At 46.9% G+C, this 21,343-nt stretch overlaps 1 protein-coding gene across 1 annotated transcript in view; it reads right to left on the bottom strand.

The window, feature by feature from the left end:
• LOC146783298 (E3 ubiquitin-protein ligase TRIM39-like) overlaps positions 1-21,343 on the bottom strand; it is a 178,803-nt gene that overhangs the window by 55,440 nt on the left and 102,020 nt on the right. Inside the window, exon 4 of the mRNA XM_085634416.1 lies at positions 9,494-9,516. Within this exon, the coding sequence (XP_085490542.1) occupies positions 9,494-9,516 (23 nt within the window). The remainder of the gene's footprint in view (positions 1-9,493; positions 9,517-21,343) is intronic.

Below are 21,343 nucleotides of genomic sequence, written 5' to 3'. Positions count from 1 at the left end.
CAATTAACCAACAAGTCCTCAACATAGATAAGAGGCTGAGAGCATTAGATGATCATGTGATAAAATTGGGCAAAGGGCATAATTTAACAATTATACCAAATCCGGGGATAATTACTGCAGACAAACCCAAAAACATTGTGGTTAGTACTAACACAAATGCCCATATTAATGCCACTTTGCCAACACCAAAACCGAGCACAAGTAAAAACTCATCAAATGCGGAACTTCCAGCCAAATGGGCACCCAATCCCAAAACAACTAAGGCAGATAGCCCAGAAGGTATGGATCAAACCACTGCTAAAAGCAAAAGGGCACCACTTAGACAAGCTAATAATGATGCCCGAAACCCCCCAAATCCCCCATCAGGTAAGTCGGATCAAATTGCAGCAACCAATATGAGACAGATCCCGGCTCGTATCAGTTTACCCCCAGAGTGTGGGGCCTATGTGCTGGTCCTAGTTAATGTGCCTAAATTGAGGAAGGATCAAGAGGAAAACCCCACAACTCTTAAAAATAGAACCCTCCAATGGTTATCTGGAAACTGTAATTTTCCAATGGAAGGAGCAGGGGAGATTATTCACACCCAAAGAGTGGGATGGGTGGGCCCGTTGAGAAAAAAGTTTGAGGGGGACTGCATAATTATACATTTTAGGTCCCCGCAATGGGCGCAAACCACACTTGCAAAAGCTCCACTGCCCTCACCTTGGGAATTTAATACTACTCTGCTCCCTTTGGGATACTCCTACAGGCACTTAACAGATTCTAATTTTAATCCAGGGACTAATCCCCCAGCATATCAATTGGACCTAAATTACAATATCAGGAATAATCGCCGATTGTGCCACCAGGATCAAAATTCCAATTTTAGGAATGGCCCCCCATTAGGTCATCAGACCGCACCCCCAGTATACCCAATGTCATATCCATTCTTTCCCATTTTGTCCCAGCACATCCCAAGGGAGAGGCTTCATGCAGGGATCAACCAAAATTGCAACATGCCCCAGAATGAGTTGAGGTTTATGTACAACATCCCAACTTATGACCGGTTTGAACACGCTTTTTCAAACCTAGAAGACCAGGATTGACTGGGGAACAGAGAAAGTAATATTGAATGTGAACAGGCACCTAATGTTACTGGGGAACATTCACACTTAACACAAACTAACACAACCCAGACAATGGTAGCGCACAACGTTATTGTCCTACCCTCAGCTATACATGAGGATATAACCATCATACCAACCCAACCTAAGCAGAGTGTTAGGGACAAGCTCCCTGGTTCCTTTAGCCATTCTGACTTGACAATCCTTAGCTGGAACGTTGCTGGTTTAGAACCAAGATTGTCAGACCCTCAATGGGTCCAGCTATTGGATGGTAAAGACATTATTATGTTTCAAGAGACATGGGCTGTAGGGAATCTACATATAGAGGGCTACCATTGCTTTAGTGTGACTGCATCTAAGCCTGTTTTCGGTCGTGCAGTGGGAGGACTATTTATTGGTATCAGGACATTGGCGGGTGGCACCATCAAAGATTTATCAGGAGGGAACTCGAATATTCAGGTCCTTGAGTTCAAGCGAAAGACTAGGATTTATTTAATTAATTTTTATAATAATGATTTTTACTCTGTACCCAATAAGAACTACACAGCACTCTCTAAGACTTTACGAAATTTGGAAGCAAATATAGAATTGGAGGAGGAGATCGGGATTTTAATCGGGGGGGGGGGGGGGGGGGATTTCAACGCGAAAATTACAAAGAAGTGCTGGCCTGAGGATAATAACCACTTAGATCAAGCTGAACGAAGGGGCATTGAATTAGCTAACATGCTAAATGAGCACATTCTTAGCAATGCTATGGAAACAGGTCAAACCCCTAGCATGGACTGTGTCCCCACGTTCAGAGGGAGGGACTGCCGTTCAACTATTGATTTTATTTTTATGTCCCCTTACTTAGTAGACCGTGTAATAGAATCCAAAGTGATAGAGACATCATTTGGAGATCATAATCCCCTCACAATTACCCTGCATTTAGGCTTCAGTCCGGTATATGCCAATTTAAACGGAGCAAGAGATATCACACCTTCTGGTGATGGCCTGCGATTAAAATGGAGGGGAATTGATATACTAGAAAGAGTGAAAAATGAACATCCCGAATTAATTAATTCCTGTTTATTTCTAGATGGGAACAGTTACAGAATAATTACGGACTTTGGCAAACTGTGTTTAGAAATAAAAATGTCTTTGTCAGTCCCACTGCCAAAGAAAGGGAAAGAGCCAAGGTGGTTTGATTCCGCCTGTTCAACAGCAAACAGGGAATTGCGTAGGGCACTAACCACCAAGCCAAGGAGCACAGTAGAGGTACAGACAGCTAGGAAATACTACAAACTAAAAATAGCTGAAAGGAAGGCTGCATTACTGACGGAACAGTGGGAATCGCTGGTTGGAAGTGCTAACTTGAAGAGCAGCGGCCCCTTCTGGTCAGCCGTCAGGAAAATGCGAGACATGGGCAAACATCTATCCCCAATTAGCTGTAATATAACCAGCAGCACCTGGGAGGCCCATTTCTCCAAAATATATGCCGCACCTCCCGAGGAAGTAATTATCTCGGCCCCTGGACAGCTGCGCGGCTTACAGATTGACCTCTATGAGGTAGAGGTTGCCATCAGAGAGAGCCTTGGTAACAAGGCCCCAGGTCCTGATGGACTCCCCATAGATGTTATTAAGCACAGTCCGGATCTATGGGCACCAATTCTTCTTAATGTTTTTAATAGCCTGCCAACAGTGCCCATGCCCAAAACTTGGGCCACCAGTATTATAGTCCCAATTTTTAAAAAGGGCGACAGGTCAGATCCAGTTAACTACCGTCCGATCTCGCTCTTGGATAATACCTTAAAAATTCTCGGGCGAGTTATTTATAACAGGGTGGTGGAGTGGACTGAAGATACAGATCTATTGGACCCGTGCCAGATGGGATTCAGGAGCAAGGTGGGCAAGGTGGAGCAATGTTTGAACCTAAAGTTGATAATTGATAAGTATAACGTTGCTCGATCGTCCCCTATTTACCTTGCATTCATGGATCTTTCATCCGCTTTTGATTTAGTTAATAGATCCAAATTGTGGGCCATACTACTTAATTATGGACTGGATGAGGCCCTTGTAAACTTCCTGGCTTATCTTCACACTGATCTTAAGGCACAAGTCAGGATTGGGATGGGTGGAGAAGTATCCGGAGCCATAAAAATAGGCAGGGGGGTCAGACAGGGGAGCGTTTTAGCACCCCTGCTGTTTATTATCTACATCAACGGCCTAGCTAAAGCACTGAAACAAGTGACTTGAGACGTCCCAATTATCCTGGGGCACCCATTGCCAGTTTTATTATACGCAGACGATGCGGTCCTTATGGGCCGCACTCCAAATGCCCTCCGTTTGCTTGTTGAAACCTTTGTTCAACAAATTGAGCCCCTAGATCTGCGTGTAAATTTAAAAAAATATTTTATTCTGCCATGTGGGCCTGGGAAACGAAAGCTCAATACTATACATATAGGGTCAGACAAATTAGAATCTGTAACCTCATTTCCATATTTAGGGTTGGTTTTCGCTGCGAACGGCTATTGGAGTGGGCATTCTGCCCACGCCATGGGCAAGGTCTCGAAAGCCACCAATTCGATATTGAGTCTTTCACGCCCAAAGAAAATAGGCGCCACCAGAGCTATTTTAAATTTTTTTAGATTACAGTGCATTCCCGTAGCCACATATGGGGCTGAGGTCTGGGGATTGGGGAAAAGTCCCGGAATCCAGCGTGAAGAAAGTCGTTTTTGTAGAAAAATACTGGGCGCCCCAATCTCATCCTCTGAATTTATTTGTCATAAAGAACTAAACCTCCCCTATGTTTGCGACTTTATCAGAACTAGACCAGCTCTATTCTGGATTAGGACCTGGAGGAACAACTCAGCAACTTTAACACAAGACATTATAAAAGACTGGCTCAAATGTGACCACGGCTTATCAATCCCTTGGCTTGCGGGAGTTTTAAAAACATTGCGTGCCGTGGACAAAGGCGATCTTTTCTCCGACCCATCCAGAATTGAGCTTAAAGACAAGGTTGAGGTCAAACAAGCACTATATGCACTTTTTAATTCAGAAAGAATGGGAAGGGAAATATTTAAACCCACTGTTATTACATACATAGGGAATGATCTGTGTAGGCAACCACTTCCACCCTACCTTACCCTCCCCATGTCCAACTGGGAAAGATCTTTGCTATTTCGTCTTAGGGCAGGCTCTGTGAAATTTCTATTGGGCTTTCCCCTGGGTTATCATCACACAACACAATATAACCCATGTCCGTGCGATGGCATTAGTACACAGAATGATCTGCACTTCCTATTCTTCTGTAAATTTTACTTAAAATATATTAATTGGTTTCTAACCCCTTATTTTAGAAAACAAAGACCCCTCTCTTTGGGGGAGTCTTGCTCAATGCTATTTTCCCTGGATACAGATGAATTAATTTTTCGCACTTTTTGTAGACTGATAACACGCGCACGTAAAATGATGGAAAACCCCTGAAAATTGATTGATGAGAGCTGTATTGGTTTTTAATAATTATGAAATTGTATTTCGATTTATTGCGAAAATGAATTGTTCTTATTGTTGTACTTTTATGGATTTTATGAAATTCGAATAAAGGTCTTTTGAACTTGAACTACAGGTGGTCAGACAGAGTAAAAAGAACAATTTTGAGTACGTAGTGAGATGAGTGCGTAGAAGATAAACAAAAACCAATTAAAAGAACAAGAATGTCGTTTTAGATAACAATTTTACAGTATATCAAGTATATTTCCATGCCTGTTGTTATATCTGTGGAACAGTCCATTGTAAGCTTCATTTCTCTTGCATGGTTACCTTTCTGCAGCTAATCATGCGGTTAATGACTAATGAGAACCATTTGGAAGTAGGTGTTGTTCAGGATGGGTTGGAAACTAACAGTTTGATTGGCTTGCTATACAAGTATATTTTATTTCCACTTCCTTGTGTAGTGTGATGCCATAAATCTGATGAAATGGCTTACACTGGTTTCTATAGTTCTAACTATATATTTTTTTCATTCTGTAACGATAAATGTAATATTTGAACAATTCTACAAAACTGAGAACTAGAAATGTTTTTCATAATGGTCTGGGCTTTTTTAATAGGGATTCTGCTTTCCCTGTGAATCGACCCTCCCTAATGCTAATAAGGGTTAATATATTTGTGAGGATGGTCTCACATACTTTTGACCTTCAAGACTACATTCTGTTGATGGATCCACATTGCCGCATATTTATTTTTTAGTGCTTCCGTCATTCTGGACACGAATTTGATGCACACTTTATCTATGGCTAAGTGGAGTTTTCACTGATTGATGCCACTTGTACAGTTAAAGGTCTGTGATATATCATTTGTGTTTCATTCAGAGATGGGGGGACCTTATGCATTCCTTCGACAGAGCCCCCTGTAGCTCCATAGAAGAAATACTTTCTGTGACGGCCTCAGAGTGGGGGCCGTTTGAAGAAGGACATTACACCATCAGCCCTATTAGGGGTGGACAGGTCACTGCCAGGAAGTATCTGGTGGTGAGGGACTGGAAAAAATAAGAACAATGATTCCCAAAACCCCTGAGAAAAAACTCCCAGGATGTGGGGAACGTTAGTTCTTTGTTTTTAGAAACACTTTGGGAGTTTGTTTCTGAAAAACAAAAAAAATGCAAACATTTCAGTGAACAGCCATCAAAACAAACACTGGACCTCCAGCAACATTTTAGTACGTTGTACGAGGCCACCTTCAGTGTAAAGAGATGACCGCTAAGCTGACAGTCACCTCTAAATTTGGTAGACGGAGTACTTTCAGGATAGTAGAGTTTCTACAGCTGCGGCCGACCATCTGGTCTGAGCCTGCCATCTGATACACCAGCCACAGACCGTAGTGACCAGATAGTTCAAGCCTATTAGAGCCACTGACCAGAATGCATAGGTCCACTAGAGCTGCTGACCAGAAGGTTCAAGACCCTCGAGCCACCTACAGGCTTATCTTTGCCAGTACAAATTCCAACATCTGGTTGACATACTGACCTGCAAAAAGATGCTTTGAGTGGCACATCATGTCTATTGAGAAGAGCCAGGCTTTCCTCATGACTTGGCTCTTTCCTGTTCAGGCTGCCCTGCCATCCCGGGTAGGCAGTGTCTTGGATACTTGAAACATGGATGGGCCAGGATGGGTTGAAGGAGTGCCCAAATGGCAGATCCTCTCAGGAGCCGTGCCCCTGGAAGCACTCCAATTCAGTTTTTCTTGGATTGCAGTGGATGCGGTTGGTTCTGGCTTGGGAGGGCTTTCAGTCACATCAGCCCCTCTCATTCCTGGGCCCACTGGCTGGCATCACCCCACTGCATGCCTCTGCCGGGGGACTGTTCAACTGAGTTCACACCCAGCAGCGACTGGAAAGAGAGCCCCAGGCCATGCTAGACACTGTATACCAGCAGATCACGCCCAGTTGGCAGGAGTGGAAGGCAGCCAAAAACCCAAGCCCTTGGGAGACCCGCATGAGGTGACCGGGCAATAGAACTTTCTGGGGAGGCAAACAAAATGAAAAACAGATTTCAAATCTCTCTCTCTCTACTAATCTAAAAGAAGGCCAACAGCTTTTCTCATAATTTTGGCAGACTAGGTCCCACAGGTGGAATTTTGAGTGAAAGTATCTGACCTCCTGAAATCCCGGCTGGGTTTGAAGCTTCAAATGAGTCCTCTTCATGATTTCTAGGGTAGCTTGGACATCTGGTCACTTCATATCTTCATATGGCATGGACATCCAGATTATTGGAATCAGACTCTCATCATCTGGTCATCACTTACCTTTCATGGAGAGATGCTGCCATCCATTTTTAGGTAGATCCTAGGCAGCGCATGGGCTGTCTCTCGAGACATGCTGTAGTCTACTCTGTGGGCTTGCATTCCACCCATACATTTTCCTTACTCATTTTGTCTGTCCTTCAAAAAGGCTTCCTCTGTACTGGTCAATCCTTCTTCTTTCTCTCACCTTGTTGGCCTGTGTATCCTCCCACAGAGCAGCGCTTAACTTCACCTCTCATTACGCATTTGTGTTTATTGTCTGGGACTCATTTTTCCTTTCAGTTATTCCACTCTGTACGCAGAGTTTTGTTTTAAAATGCGTAGAAATCACACGTCTGTTGCAGTATGTTGTTTTTTTCTACTGTTTGTGTTCAACTGACTCGAGGGCTGGCGCAATAATGGCCGCCAGAGCCCACAAGGAACGGATCCGGTTTGCGCTGCCTGGAAATACCACATGGCGAAACATGCCCGAGGCCCTCTCCCCCTTCCAAGAACAAAGGGAAGAGAGGAAGGGGGATATAAGGCGACGCTCCCCCTGGGTAGCTCACCTTTGCATCGGGGAGCTGGGAGAGCGGCGCCAACAAATTTCGAGTCGGACTGGCGTGCTTACTGCGATCATCGCAGCGTTACTATCCCAAGGTTCCAGGGATCCGCGCCATCCTCCACTCGTGCCGCCGCCCGGTGTTCATGCACTTGTGTACATCGATGCGGCCTTTCGGCTTGATGTGCGTCATGGAACAACGTAGGCAGAGGAATGGCGAGGCCACCTGGGCGGCCGGGCTCTCAACCAACACGTCTGGATTCGAAAGAAAGCAGCGGGGCATCCCGAAAGCAGCACGGCATCCAGAAGCTCTGCTGGCTTGGTAGAGTCTACAAGCACCAATCTCTGTGTAACTGCGAGCTGCTGTGGGTTCGGATCCCAACCCCGTCCAAAGTCAGGGGGGTTGGCGAGCTCCAGATAACTATTATCCGACGAAGTGCAGAGTATCCCAGACTAGTAGGCCCCACCGGAACTGGGAAGGCCGGAGACTCGAGAACAGAGACTCGAGGCATGAGCCCCAGCTCCCCAGGCATCAAGGTGAGGCTGATAGAGGAGGGGGGGTGTAAGCGCTAGCTGCAGCAAGGCGGGAGTAAGTCGCTGGCATGAGTTTGAATCCTGGCATGCCATGGCCTGACTCCTCCCCCTTGTTTTCGCAATGAGAAAACGTGAATGGAGAAGGCGTCCAGGACACACAGGGAAGAGAAAATGGCCTGGTGGAGGCAGGATAGGTCGCCAAAGTTAGAACGTGTTTTCAGTTCGTTTTTCATCCAAGGTATATATTTAGAAGTAAATGCACTTGGTGTACATACAAACCTCCATGTGGAGAAGAGTCACGCAAAGCGTGTCGTGTTACAATTAATCCCCTACCCGCAAGCAGAGATGCACGAGACTGCAGGGTCTCTAAATCAAAGTTGTACATTGGGTTAGGAGTTAGCACAGGATTAGAAAGGAGATCCCTTGCTCTCCAAGGAGTTTTTTCTTAAGTGCTTATTAAATCGCGACACTCTGCCTGCAGCGTAACAAAAAGAGCTCCTCCCTTCGGCCTTTGGGAACCAGGTTTTAGTCTTGACTTGGATTCAAATAAATAAATAAATAAATTGCCAACAAGAACGGAGATGTGTGGGGACCGACACCCTGGCCAACAGTGTGACCAGGATGATATAGTTGTAAACAAATGTCTCTTCATCTTTCTTCAGAAATGTGATGCCTCCGAACCATACCCCCTGTTTAACACTGATGTTTATTGTTTGAATCTGGATTGCTACCAAAAATGATAAATAAAGTCCTTGAAAAAAAGGACTAAAATGAGGCTTGCGAAGACACACAAGGAAGTCTCCCAGGAGTTGAAGAAGGATTTGTTGCCTGGAATGAGTGGTCAGTGACCTGGGCAGAGGTTAGAGGATTGAAATGAGGCTTCTAAAGACTCAAGGGGATGCTACGGACTAGAGGGAATAGACTGCAGACTGGAGAGAGATTTCTTAGGAGTAGGAGCAGATCTGAGGATTACGATGAAGTTTATGAGAACCGCACGATACCTTTTCTTATTGGAGGGAATTTACTAAAGGATGGGGACTGGATATGGCTTAATGAAATTCCCATGATGTTGGGAAGCATGAGATTTTGCACAACTCTGAATTGAGGAAAACCTGGGGGGACTTTTCCAGAATGTGCTTGCGTTTTCTGTAGGTTCAGGGTACTTTTCTTAGGACTTTAGTCAAGTTTTAAAGATGCAAATATGTTTTGTGAGGACAGAAGCTCATTTCTGCAGCAATTATTACAGGACTGAAAGGAGTTTGCCGCCGACTCACAGGGATTTATGAAAAATTAAGAGAGTTTCCTGATGATGCAAGGGAGTTTTCCATGGACTTAAGTGTTTAGGGGGAATCAAAGGTATTTTCTAAAGATTTAAGTTTTTTTTTTTTTGAGGTTGCAAAGTGATTTTATGAGGATCTGAAAGTTTCCTAGCACTTTGCGTGAGCTCAGTAGTGGGATTTACACACTGCAGCAGCGAGACCTGCTCCTTACACACGGAGAGGAGGATAGGAGGATAATAAACCAACCTTACCTGTTTAGGGTGCTTCCGACATCCTGCAAAATAGAGAGACAAACACAGTGAATCAGTTTTCACAGGAGATGTTAAAGTTATGGCAGTATTTTTAGGAGTGAGACACTTCTATCCATCAATGGTTAGAAAACAGTGACTGGGGTCACATGACCCCCACATTCTGTGGTATTGCATGATTTAGCACAGAATGTGATATTCTGAATAAGGTCACATGACAAAGCAGAAAATGATATTCTAAATGGAGGAGTCACTTGACACATTGTATGATGTTCTCAACAAGGTCACATGCACGGGCATCATTTAGGGATTGCCAGGGGTCGCAGTTGCGACTCCGGGCTTGCCCCATGTGACCACTGGCACTGCTTGTGCGACCCCTGGCTTCAGAGGTAGCAAAATGCGTACCAAGAAGACAGAGGCAGCTCACCCTTATGGGAGTCGTGCTCCACCTTTGTTTTCTGCCAATTCTGTATGACAATAATTGTGAATAATAGCTTATTATTCACTATCAGTGTAATAAACAAAATGAGGCACCAGGATCTAGAATGAGAACTTCAGTGGCAGATGTCTTAAGTTAAAAAAAAAATTGAAATGTATGGATAGTGTGCGTGCTGGTGGATGAGAGTGTGTCTGTGTAAACAAGTGTGAGCCACTAAATGGTATTTACAATTTAGAATATGTGAGCTTGAGTGTCAGTGAGTATGAGTGAGACAGAATGAGAGACAATAAGAGCGAGTGCACATGACTGAAAAAGCATGAGTAAGAGTTAGAGTGAGTGTGAACGAAGGAGAGGGAATGAGTGAGTTAGATGGACAGCGTTACAGCAAGTCAGTATGAGTAAGTATGCTGGGGTCATAGTAAGTATGATTGACAATGAGTGAGAATAAATGAGCGCAAGTGAGATTTAATGATGGAGATTTAGTGTGAGTGAATGTAAGTAAATGTAAGTGAGAATATGATGTTGTGCCTGCTAGTCTGCCATTGGCCCTTACATACTGATGGTAATTCGTGGCTTATAGAGGGACCCATGGAAAAATTCTACTGCTTGCATACTGGAGGCAATTTTTAGCATGACAGGCACATGTGAAAAATACTCGAACAGGCATGCTGAAGGTAATTCTTGGCATAATGGGAACCAACTAAGTAAATCTGGCACACATGAGGCAATTGTTGGCATAGGGGGCACCCATGGTAAAATGCTGGAACTAGCTCCTTGGAGATGCGTCTTGGCATAAGGAAGGAAAACCGCGACATCCATGCGTGGGGGGGGGGTGGTGGTGGTGTGGAGGCACAATCACAAAATTCCAGTCCTGATGTACTACGTGTAATTTCACCCAGGAGTGGTTTCTCTATGGGGGTGTTGGGGCATCGCCCCCTGTATTTTTTGCCCTCTGGCCCCTAAAATGCATTTAGAAGGTTTATATTTCCTGCTGGGGTGCTTTTATTTCATCCCCGGATCAGGTGCACATTTCAGATGGCAGACTCTTATTTTATGAGAGGTTTGGGGGTGAGGCAGTGCGCATTCCAGGTTGGACGGGAGTCCTCCCATGACCAACCCGACATCCGCACAGAAGGACTCTTCTACCAGCAAAATATTAGGAAGCCGGGGATCACACCCGCAGCCTCCCTGGTCTCCGAAGGAGCGCTGTCTGTGCCTACTGCAGCCAATCCGGACGCTGTGAAGCAGTGTCTGGATTGGATTGGCTTAAGAGGTGAGGAGTAGGCCTAGTCATGGAGGTAGCATTGGGGTGGGAGGTTAGGTTTTACAGAAGAACATGGCCAATCACAGTATGCCTTTATTATGGAGCCTTGCAGTGATTGGTCATTTTCTATCTCTTGCTGCCTTTCCTTTCATCGCTCTTCTGTTCCCGCCTCATCATGCCCGGCCCAGAGAGTAGCAAAGGCAAGGGTGAGGAGCGCTGCATGTAAGTAGCGGTTATTATAATAATCTATATTCCAGGATTGTTTTGTTAAGATGTTTAATAAGACAGTAAATTAACCTGGTAAACAGACAAAAAAAAAAAACAAGAAGACATTCAGAATATGGTAAAATAACATCATGAAAACTGGCCATGAAAATAAAGTGTGAGTGAGGTAAGCTAAAGAGCAGTGAAAGATAAAATCACAAGGAGAAGTCAAATGAGTGAGCCACAAAAATATAAATGTTCTGATTGAGGACTGCCATCAAGTGGTAAAATGTAGACTTCATCATTTAAGTGTAACCATGCAACCTCGGAGATGATCTAAGAAGGCCACGCAGCGCTAAAACTGTAATACAGTACGACTTGAGGATGGTAAAATGTTAGAATAATAAGCAAGTGTCCCGTGGCCTTATGTTGGTTCATTACAGTAGGACTACAGGATGGTAAATATTTTAAAATAATAAGCTAGGCGTCCTGTGGTCGTATGTTGGCTACTTTTTTATTAAATTACTATCTATAATTTAAGAGGGAGTACATGCAGAAACATTAAAATCTCGATTCGCAAAGCTTTTTCTGCACCTTAATGTGATTGGTGCATGAAGACAGTAGGGTCACTTGTCATAGTGTAGTCTAGGAATGGGGGAGGTTATGTAAAGACTCCATAGAGTCCGAAAGAACACGTGACACCGGGGGCAGATTATTATTGGCTGAGCCATAAGGTATGATTACACCTCAAACAGGCCCTCATGATGAGTGGTGCCTGGGTGAGTGATGCGAGTGCAGAGAAAGCAGTGTTGCTGTGTGAGAGCAGTGAAAGCTTTGCACCTGAGTGAGGGCAGAGAGAGTGTCTGTTTGAGAGTAGGGTGAATTTTGAGTCTGTGTGTGCATCTTGTTGAGTTCAGGAGGGTACCCTTGGCACCTTTAAAAAAAAAATGTGATACATTTTCTCAAAATGTATTCAGTAAAATACACAGTTTGCGCGAGAGTGAGGGAACACCTCTTGCACCTACTCTTTCAACGCAGGCTTGCTTGCTGCATTAGCTGGGGTTATAATCAAGTCAAAGCGTTTCGCCCCACCACTTTGAAAATCCATGAACTTAAGGTATGAGATGGCATTAATTGCAAAATTCTGACACTGGGATAGTGCAGGTAATACCTGGCAACAATAATTTGCAATGCATTAGGTCCCGAACTTGCGAGAGTCCTGGCCATTCATAAAGGGGGACCTGGATCTTGGGTTCCCTTTCCGTTTGCAAATAGCTTACCGTCTCCTTTGAGAAGGTGGCACAAGATAAATGTTTTACGAATGGAATCCGGATGCAAAACATTAATACATACCATTCCAATTTGGCATCTGGAAGTGACACCCTAAACACGCCCCTTCCAAATACTGAATTGGTATTTGGTTGCAAACCCAAATTGCGATTCGGTAACATGTTACTGTATCACAATTTGGTTCGATACATCAGAAAAGGCGTTTCTGTGAATTGGGCCGTTTGCAATCGCAAAAAGGCTTCGTACATCAGCTTCAAGGGTCCAATGTAAACAGCTAGATTCCAGCGCAGGTCTGTCCCTGTGAAAAGCTCTCTGACACCCATTGGGGCTTGTTCCCCTCATATAAAACGGAAAAATAAGTAAGTAAATCTCCCACTGTATGCTATGTTGGAGGAAGGTTTCCCGGTATACGGAAGTGTCTGGATAGTTTGTGCTCCTGTACTTTGAGGGGTAGGGCAACCTTTGTGTTACCGTAAAGGCTACTGGCGAGGCATTCTCACACCTGCCCTCCTGGTAGCACCAGAAACCTCGTGAGACAAGGCATTTCCATCCAGTTTCTGGACGTTTGGAGGAGCTGGACTCTATCTAGTGCAGGTTTGCAAGAAATGATGCTTATACCTACTCGGTATGACATGTGTTACTGTAAGCACAGTAGGGTAGCAGACTGTCTCGGACCAGATGGCATGTCCCTCACAACGAGCCTGTGTGTGTTGCTTTGACTTCTGTGAGTGAGGACACTCTAACACTTGTATGTATATATATATCTTTAATCTGCTCTCTCTCGCGTCGCTGCACAGTAGGTGTGTGATGTTATCCTCTGCGTGCATGTTTGTGCTGCTTCCCTCCGTGACGCAGATGCGCTGTCTTTCTCACGGCTCTGCAAATCCGCCAGCTTCAGGGAATGATTCTTTCATGCATATACCTGCCTGGTGATGCACGTCACCTCTTACCCTGCATAGTGCCAATATCGGCAACTGTAGTCACATAACACACATAATACATCAATAACCCACACGACACTTTTGTAAGTGGAGAAATATTGCTGCAGGTTTATTAGCATAACCAATATGCAAACATGGTGGGTTATCTTACGGGCGATCCCAGGGCAGGCCAACCCCTATGCCGCCTGCCCGTCTGATAAGCCTAAATCACACCGTGGCAGTCGCCAATTGGTGCATACCAAATCTTGGGAGGGGCCACCCCTCCCATCCGTGGACCACCAGTCCACTTGCTTACTCACGCCCCCCCGAAAGAGGTGGGCGGAGCGTATTATAGCAGCCCCCGGTTGCTCAGACCCACAACCGCCCGTAGGACTAACGGGGCGCCGTGGTTCTTCCAGGGGACAACACTAAGACATCCCTGGGTATCCTGGCTTAGCACCACGCTGTGCTGCTGCATGAAGTACCCCTTGGTATCTGCAGACTCTGGATCGCCCTGTAACTCCCCAACAGCCTTGGGAGTGGCCACCGTCACTACCAGGGCCCCCTCACCAAGGTAGGCCTATTTACTTACAACATGCTGATTACCGGGCTTCTCCCAGGTCCAGCCAAAACAAGTCTTAGCCCATACAGGACCGGCGGCCAGCATGCCCCTTCAGGACAGGTGCCCCCATCCTTTCTAAACTCCCCGTGGATTTTTGACTGAATTGACCTGAAACCTATAAATAGGCGTTGGTCCAATGTTACCTTTGCATGGCTGAAGAACAATACCTTTGACAAGCCACTCCTGCCAGGCAGTGCCAGTGCGAGAGGAGGTAAGAGTTGACAAGCCCGCCTTACTTCCTCTTTCACTCAGTTGTCTGAGCTAGCACTAGTCGGAATATGTCCATCGCATTCCGTCAGTCACCACCCAATGTGAAGCCTAGCCCTCCCAAACTTCTGCTAGTATACCAGGGAGCAGGCAGGACAGAGTGACCCAGAGGGTAACCAACGTGTAAAATACCTCTCTATTTTGAATACTGGGAATGCCAATCGTTCTCCTGCTACTTTGCAGCCCAAAATGTGTTTCCCAGGGGTTTCCCCCAATCATATGGACCAACTCGCCCCCGTTGGAAGGCAACTTCCACAACCTGCACAGCTGCCAGCCAGTGCTGGAGGGCGGGAGAAAGTAGCCGTTACCGTTACTCAAATCAATGGCACCTGTTTCATCGAACTCAAGGACGGGATACTAAGTGAACCTACCAGGATCTGCATCTTGCGTTTTCCCCCAACCTATGTACCATGTCGCCCCGGTTGGAAGGCAACTTCCACACCTGCATCGCTGCCAGGCAAGGCCGCAGGGCGGGGGAAATTACCCGTTACCGTTACTCAAATCAATGGTACCTGTTTAAATCGAACTCAAGGACGGGATACTAAGTGAACCTACCAGGATCTGCACCCGTGACCAGAGGTCGGACCCAAGCCCCTCTAAGTTCTGCCGCTAACATGAATCCCAGGGCAGACCACAGGTATCTAACCCAAGCTTGGCCATGCCAGAGCTAAAACACCTCTCAAAGGCATGACACAGGCTAACCACCAGCATTGCATTCAAAATGTTCGCTGACAACTGCCAAGGAAAATGCGCATAACCGAAGTAACTGGTACCATGCCATCAAATTAACAATCTAACCTTCTATGACTGCAGAATGTGCTCTTGTGGTTGTCCGGATAGTGCTCCCTCCCATCCATATCAGCCCTAACCAGGCAACCCGCACCCTCGTGGCAATGGCACACTCCCGCCCCAGCAGACAGAGAGTGCCTGTTCGTATGTAGCCCCAACCTTACTCATGTCACTGACGGTATCCCAGGGTATGATGACACTCAGCTGACTCTACTGCTGAGTGCACGTTGCACCATCACCGGTATGTCTCTGCCTGTACCGTGTCTGGCTGCAAAGTTAGAGACATTGCCAGCCCCAGTCCCGTGCGAAAATAGAAGCTTTACAGCAGCTGATGCTATTGATGGTACACTTAACCTGATGACAGAATGTAATTCCCTTACTACTGGTGTGCACGAACCCACAACCGTTGGCTCTCCATGGTTCAATACCTTCCTGCTAATAAAGGTTTCCTTGAAGAATGGTGACAAATCTATGTTCTGCAATGGCGGGACTGCAAGATCTAATGAGTTTCTAGAAGGACACCTCGTTCACACCCCCCAAAAATTACCACTTATCGCCGAATTGCCTGCGCAGGGGCAACCTGTCAAAGTATCCAACGCAACCAAGAAGACTAACCTTACCCAGAACAGTAACCCCAACTGGCCCTGAAGCGAGACAAACCATGCAAGGGCAACTCAGCAGCCTCCCTCCGACTTTGTTATGTTATGTTATGTTATGTTATACATTTATTTTTATAGCGCACGGCTACTCCAAAGGAGTGTCCCGGCGCTTTATCGAGGCAGCTCAGAATAAAAAACATAACACCATACAGCGAACAACTGAAAAAAAGAACAGCAGAAATACTAAAGGTTAAAAAGCCAGGTCTTCAGGCTCTTCCTAAAGTGAAGCAGATTAATAGAGGACCGTAGGGCCAAAGGGAGGGTGTTCCACAGCTGAGGGGCCCTCAGACTAAAGGAGCGCCCTCCAGAGCGTGCCTTCCTAATTCGAGGAACCACAGCCAAGAACAGAGATTCGGATCGCAAGGATCTGGCAGGGCGGTAGAAGGCGAGCCTGCGTTGGAGGTATTTCGCGCCCACGCCAAAAAGCGCTTTATGCGCCAGCGCCAGAACTTTAAACATGATCCGCTTCCGGATGGGCAGCCAATGAAGCGACTGCAACAAACCGGAGGCTCCAAATCGCCTATGGAGGCCAAAAATAGCGCGAGCTGCAGCGTTCTGCACAGCCTGCAGCCGCTGAACGAGATAGTCCGGGAGACCACTGTACAGGACATTAGCATGGTGTACAGGACTTTCAAGCTGGTTATAAGCTCAACAGGTGGACCGCTGATATCTCCGTTCCCCGCGTGACCCCTGCTTGCCATCTTTGCCAGGGGGGGGGGGGGGCGGGGGCCTTCAGGGCTACTTAGCATGCCCCATTCTACCAGTACCTAAAAGACCTTTGTCATGCTGCCTGGCCTAATGATTCTGGCCCTGCACTAGAAGCTCCCGCTTCGGCCTTGGGTCAAACGATTAGCCAGGAACATTGCTTCGCAGAGTGCGCTGCAAGGTTCTGCCTCCCCATTCATCGCATCCAGTTATGTAATCCACATTCATCAGCCACCTACTGCAGGCAGGACTAGGGCTACCAGAGTCACATCAGGAATCACAGCCACAACGCCGGGATCGGACGTGCTCACCCCAAACTACTGATGCACAGACCGCTTGCATACTGCTCACAGTATGGCTGAGACAAAAGAAGCAGTTAATTTCAAGCCCCTTTAGATGACGTTAGACAGACCCGACAGGGAGAATCATGTGAAATGAGGTAGGGACCACCACACCCGCCTGTGAATCAGCTCCGGTGAATTTTGTCGTGACCCTTACTAATTTTTTTTTTTTCCTTTTTTTTTACATTCAGTGTAAATTATCTGTAACCGTAAAATCATAATTAATGTTTTTTGATACTACTGATAGAGGAAGCATGCATGTGTCTATCACATGTAGTATTGAGGTCCATGACTATTTTCAACTCTCCCAACTGTGATATTTACATTTAGTTATTTTCCCTGATTTGGGAATTTAAGTCAGGGGGACCCTTGTTATCACATACACAAAGGACCCATACCCACCAAGCCTTTGCTGTAAAATTTCAGACAAAACCAGCTTACAGGTGTGTGTCGAAACCCAACTTACAGGTACTCATAATCGACCACAATAGGATAATTACTGCATGTGCCTGCCGAGCTCTGACCCTGTGACTGTGACATCAAACACAGCCTCCTGCCCGTGCATACCAATGAATATAGCCGTAAATTGCTGTTGTGCTGTGCGAGATGTCGGGCTGTCGCTAGGACCTCCCTCTCTTGTTACCTGTGGTTACTCATCCTGTCACCCCGGAGCTGTGGCCAGCCAGGACTGTTGGCTATGTCGCTGTCACTGTTACGCTGTCGTTGTAACAAATAACTGCTCTGTAGATAAACGCATGACCTAAACATCCATGTACCTCACACTGTAAATCCCTTTCAGGAGTGTCGTTTAAACCTTTCCCTTCCTATGACTATTGGGTCAACTTAGTGTATACTTCACTATGCACGTGTGGTACTCCTGTCCTCCCCAGGAGGATGAAATGCTGAGAGGACTTGTGTGACGAAAAGAGGTCTGAAGCCTTAGTGCCAATTATAAATAAACTGACAGTAGCCTTCCTCACAGTGGACATGTAAGACCTGCACTGTATAAATACCCCATCTAGGGGTTCTAGGGGCAAGACTAGTGGAGGAATGTTCTGTGGGAACACTGAGTTCTCCTTGGTCAGCCCCTGGGCCAACTGCGTATCCCAACCGCGGCCCTTCACCGGCAGAACTGCTCGCCCAGCGCAAAATATAACTTGTTGTCCATACCAAAGAGCATACTAAGCCTGTGTTGAGTAGGAACCTCCTGATATGCTTCCAGGATATTCGTAATCTTCCTTGTATCCTGATATGTGCTGCTACCCATAAGTGTGGCCCCATAGCCTGATGCGAAGCCCATGAACACACGTTCATTGTAACGTGACCATATGCACTCCCGGCCAGATCCAGGTAAGCGGCGAGGGCAGCCGTGACAAATCAACACCCTCCCCAGGAAGGGAAGCAATGAGTTATGGACACTTAAATGTTAGACATCTGAGAGGCATAGTCATGTTCACGAATCCCCAATCGTCTTCCACTTCATTTGTTTGGCAAGCTTCCCTCTCGTGAACTTCTACCTATGTCGAATCATGTACTACACAGCGTTTCATAATGTGTTGAGCTATGACGCTGTGATACAAGTGACCAATGAACGTTCCAATATATATATATTTTTTTTTTGTTGCATGACCAGCAGTGCTCTTCAATTCTACTATTGACAGGAAAAGCTTCATAAAGTCATGATTGCTTGGGCGGTATGTTGAGCACACCACAAACACATTTCCCTAGCTGCGGTAGTATGAAATATTATCCATTAAAGGCCAAAATGGTCTAAGCTGCATTTCTTACCCCCGAGGACCGCACATCCAGGTGGAAGACGAAGCATATTCGCGAGCAAGGCAGAAGCCCCAGACTGCTGGTTGCTGTCAAAAACAGGCTACGGCCCCACCCTACAAAGCACATTACAACCTATCAAATAATGAAACATGGCATCCCTGCAGTGCCACCATCAATTGCGTCCGGTGTAACGAGGGGAAAATCGTCACTTGTATTTCTTTTCCAGTCTCTACCATAAGGATGCAGCACTGAATCTACGCTTAGTCTCGGGGTTCGCCCTGCCTGTGAGCCTCTGCACTGAGCCAGGCGCCCGCCCCCCGGGCTGCTCTGTCAGAAGCCACACCACATGAGGCAAACGACCAGGCCAGCAAAGACATTGTACTTAATTACTGTACATGTTAATTACGGAAGAAATAGGAGTCTGTTGTCTCCCCCCCCAGCAGATCTAGCGCGAAGGGAGGAAAGTCGCAATACATGGCCCGGCTCCCCGCCGAGTAAAGTATGCTACAGGAGCCGCCGAGTAAAATAGGAGATGGCCCGCACGTGAATTGGACTGTGGCCATATAGGCCCACAGATGAACTAGGTTCGGCCAGGCTCCTAATCCCTGCACATGTCTCCCCCGTTGCACTAAAGCAGTACCCCAATTACTGCATCTGCAACTATACTACCTTACTATAGGACACAGACAAATGCTAGACACAGAACTCTGCCCCCATGCCATAACCCCATTTGCTAGCGTTCGGCCACTGCCACCCAACGCTGTAATACCAACGCCTGAACCTCACGTGAGGGGCTGCCATGCCGACAAGGCCCATGCCGCTGCCTAGCCGCTTGTGTTGTTGCCAAGCCCGGGCTCTTCACTTGCTCCGCCCTAACGGGCAGCAGGGGGGGGGGGAGCGACCCTGCCCCTCCCCCTTCCAGCAAGCTCACGGGCACACATGGTAATGGGAAATAGAGCCAGGTGGTGACTCGGGGCCAGCCTGCTGGTGTGTCTGGCTCAGGCACGTCCATGAAGTCCTATCTCTAACTTCTGCACAGTTTAGCTATCTCAGTGCACAGACTTCTTGTGCGCAACGGGCTGATACCCGCCCTTGCACCCATTAGGGCTATCTCAGACCTCAACTCCCTGAATATAGAGCAGCCTACTCGGGCCAGTACTGCTGGTGTGTCTGACCCCGACGCGTGCATGGAGTCCTATCTCTGATTTCTGGACGCTAGCTATCTCAGCATCCTGTAGAACCACTGTAGGCCTCCCATCCAAATGTTAACCAGGCCCGACCCTGCTTAACTTCCCAAAAAGGACCCTGCACGTCTGCTAACATGAGGGAGGAAGCGTGCACACAAGTAGACAAAGGTCGCGAGCCCTAACCAATAGGCCAACTCCTCTCCCCAAGATGGTGCGCATACACGCCTGGACTGATGAGAACGCGACCGCGATGCTCGAACCCTGGATCACAACATTACTAATTGCAGGTACACCATGGCGCCCTGCCGCCTGGAGGATTACGGGAGCACCGTCAACAAACACATTCATCGACTGGAGAGTAGGGGGATAGTCCAGGATTAAATAGTGGACGCGACCCCGAGGCTCGAACCCTCGATTCCGGCACCACAGTCTGGATTGCTAATGGCGCGGGAAAAGCCCCGGAGGAAATGGGGCCCATCGCAGAGCAACTGATGTGGACGCGACACCGAATCAGTGATCGCAAAGTGTTTATATAGCGCGAACTCGAGCAAGGGATTGGACGCTATAGTAGCACCGTATTAACGTTACCATTCATAACGTGAAATGCGCACCTGAATCCCAGACTGGGGGACGCGGCCTCGGCTCGGGCCGGGTCGGCGGCAATAGCTCTCTGATCAACTGTTCGCCACCGACGGCCTCAGGTTTGCTGAGCCCCTTCCTCGCACCACATAGATCGGGGACGCCCGATCCCCAAGGCCGCCTGGGGCACGCTCGAGTCTTGTCGCTAGACCGGAAGACGACAAGGCTAGTGCTGCATTCATGCAGCGCGACTCGACTCGAAGGCACTGGCGCGCCCATCATAGCACCGTATCTATGCTACGCCTCGGCACAAGTTTCACCTCTCTCGGATCTACACGACCTGCTCCCTTGCTAGCCACAACAAAGCATATGCTAGCCACAACAAAGCATATTTATATAGCGCGAACTCGACCCGAACAATGGAGCGCTCTGCATAGCACCGCATCCCACACACACATGCAGACACGGAGAGAACACGAGATATTCCCAGAATCACACAATGTGGACGCAACCTCGAGGCTCGAACCCTGGTTCCCACCCCAGAGGCGGCAGCGCAGCCGGTGGACCACATCCTCTCCGGAGCAGAAGTGATACCCCCAAGGACTGGCGCGCGCGCAATTGCTGGAGCAGAGTTTTCTGTTGAAAATTTATTGGGTTTTTAAGCTCCAGTTTTGTCTACATGAGTTGACTAAAAATATTAATTCATAATTATTAATTATTTGTTTTGTGTGACGATTCTAATTAACCAACTTAATTAACAAGAGAAATTACACGTGGGAATGCATACGTGTTGCTTAATAATAATGTGCAG

This window comes from Triturus cristatus, chromosome 11, assembly GCF_964204655.1.
Source record: "Triturus cristatus chromosome 11, aTriCri1.1, whole genome shotgun sequence".
Classification (NCBI taxonomy): Eukaryota; Metazoa; Chordata; class Amphibia; order Caudata; family Salamandridae; genus Triturus; species Triturus cristatus.
This window is presented reverse-complemented; position numbering and strand designations above follow the sequence as displayed.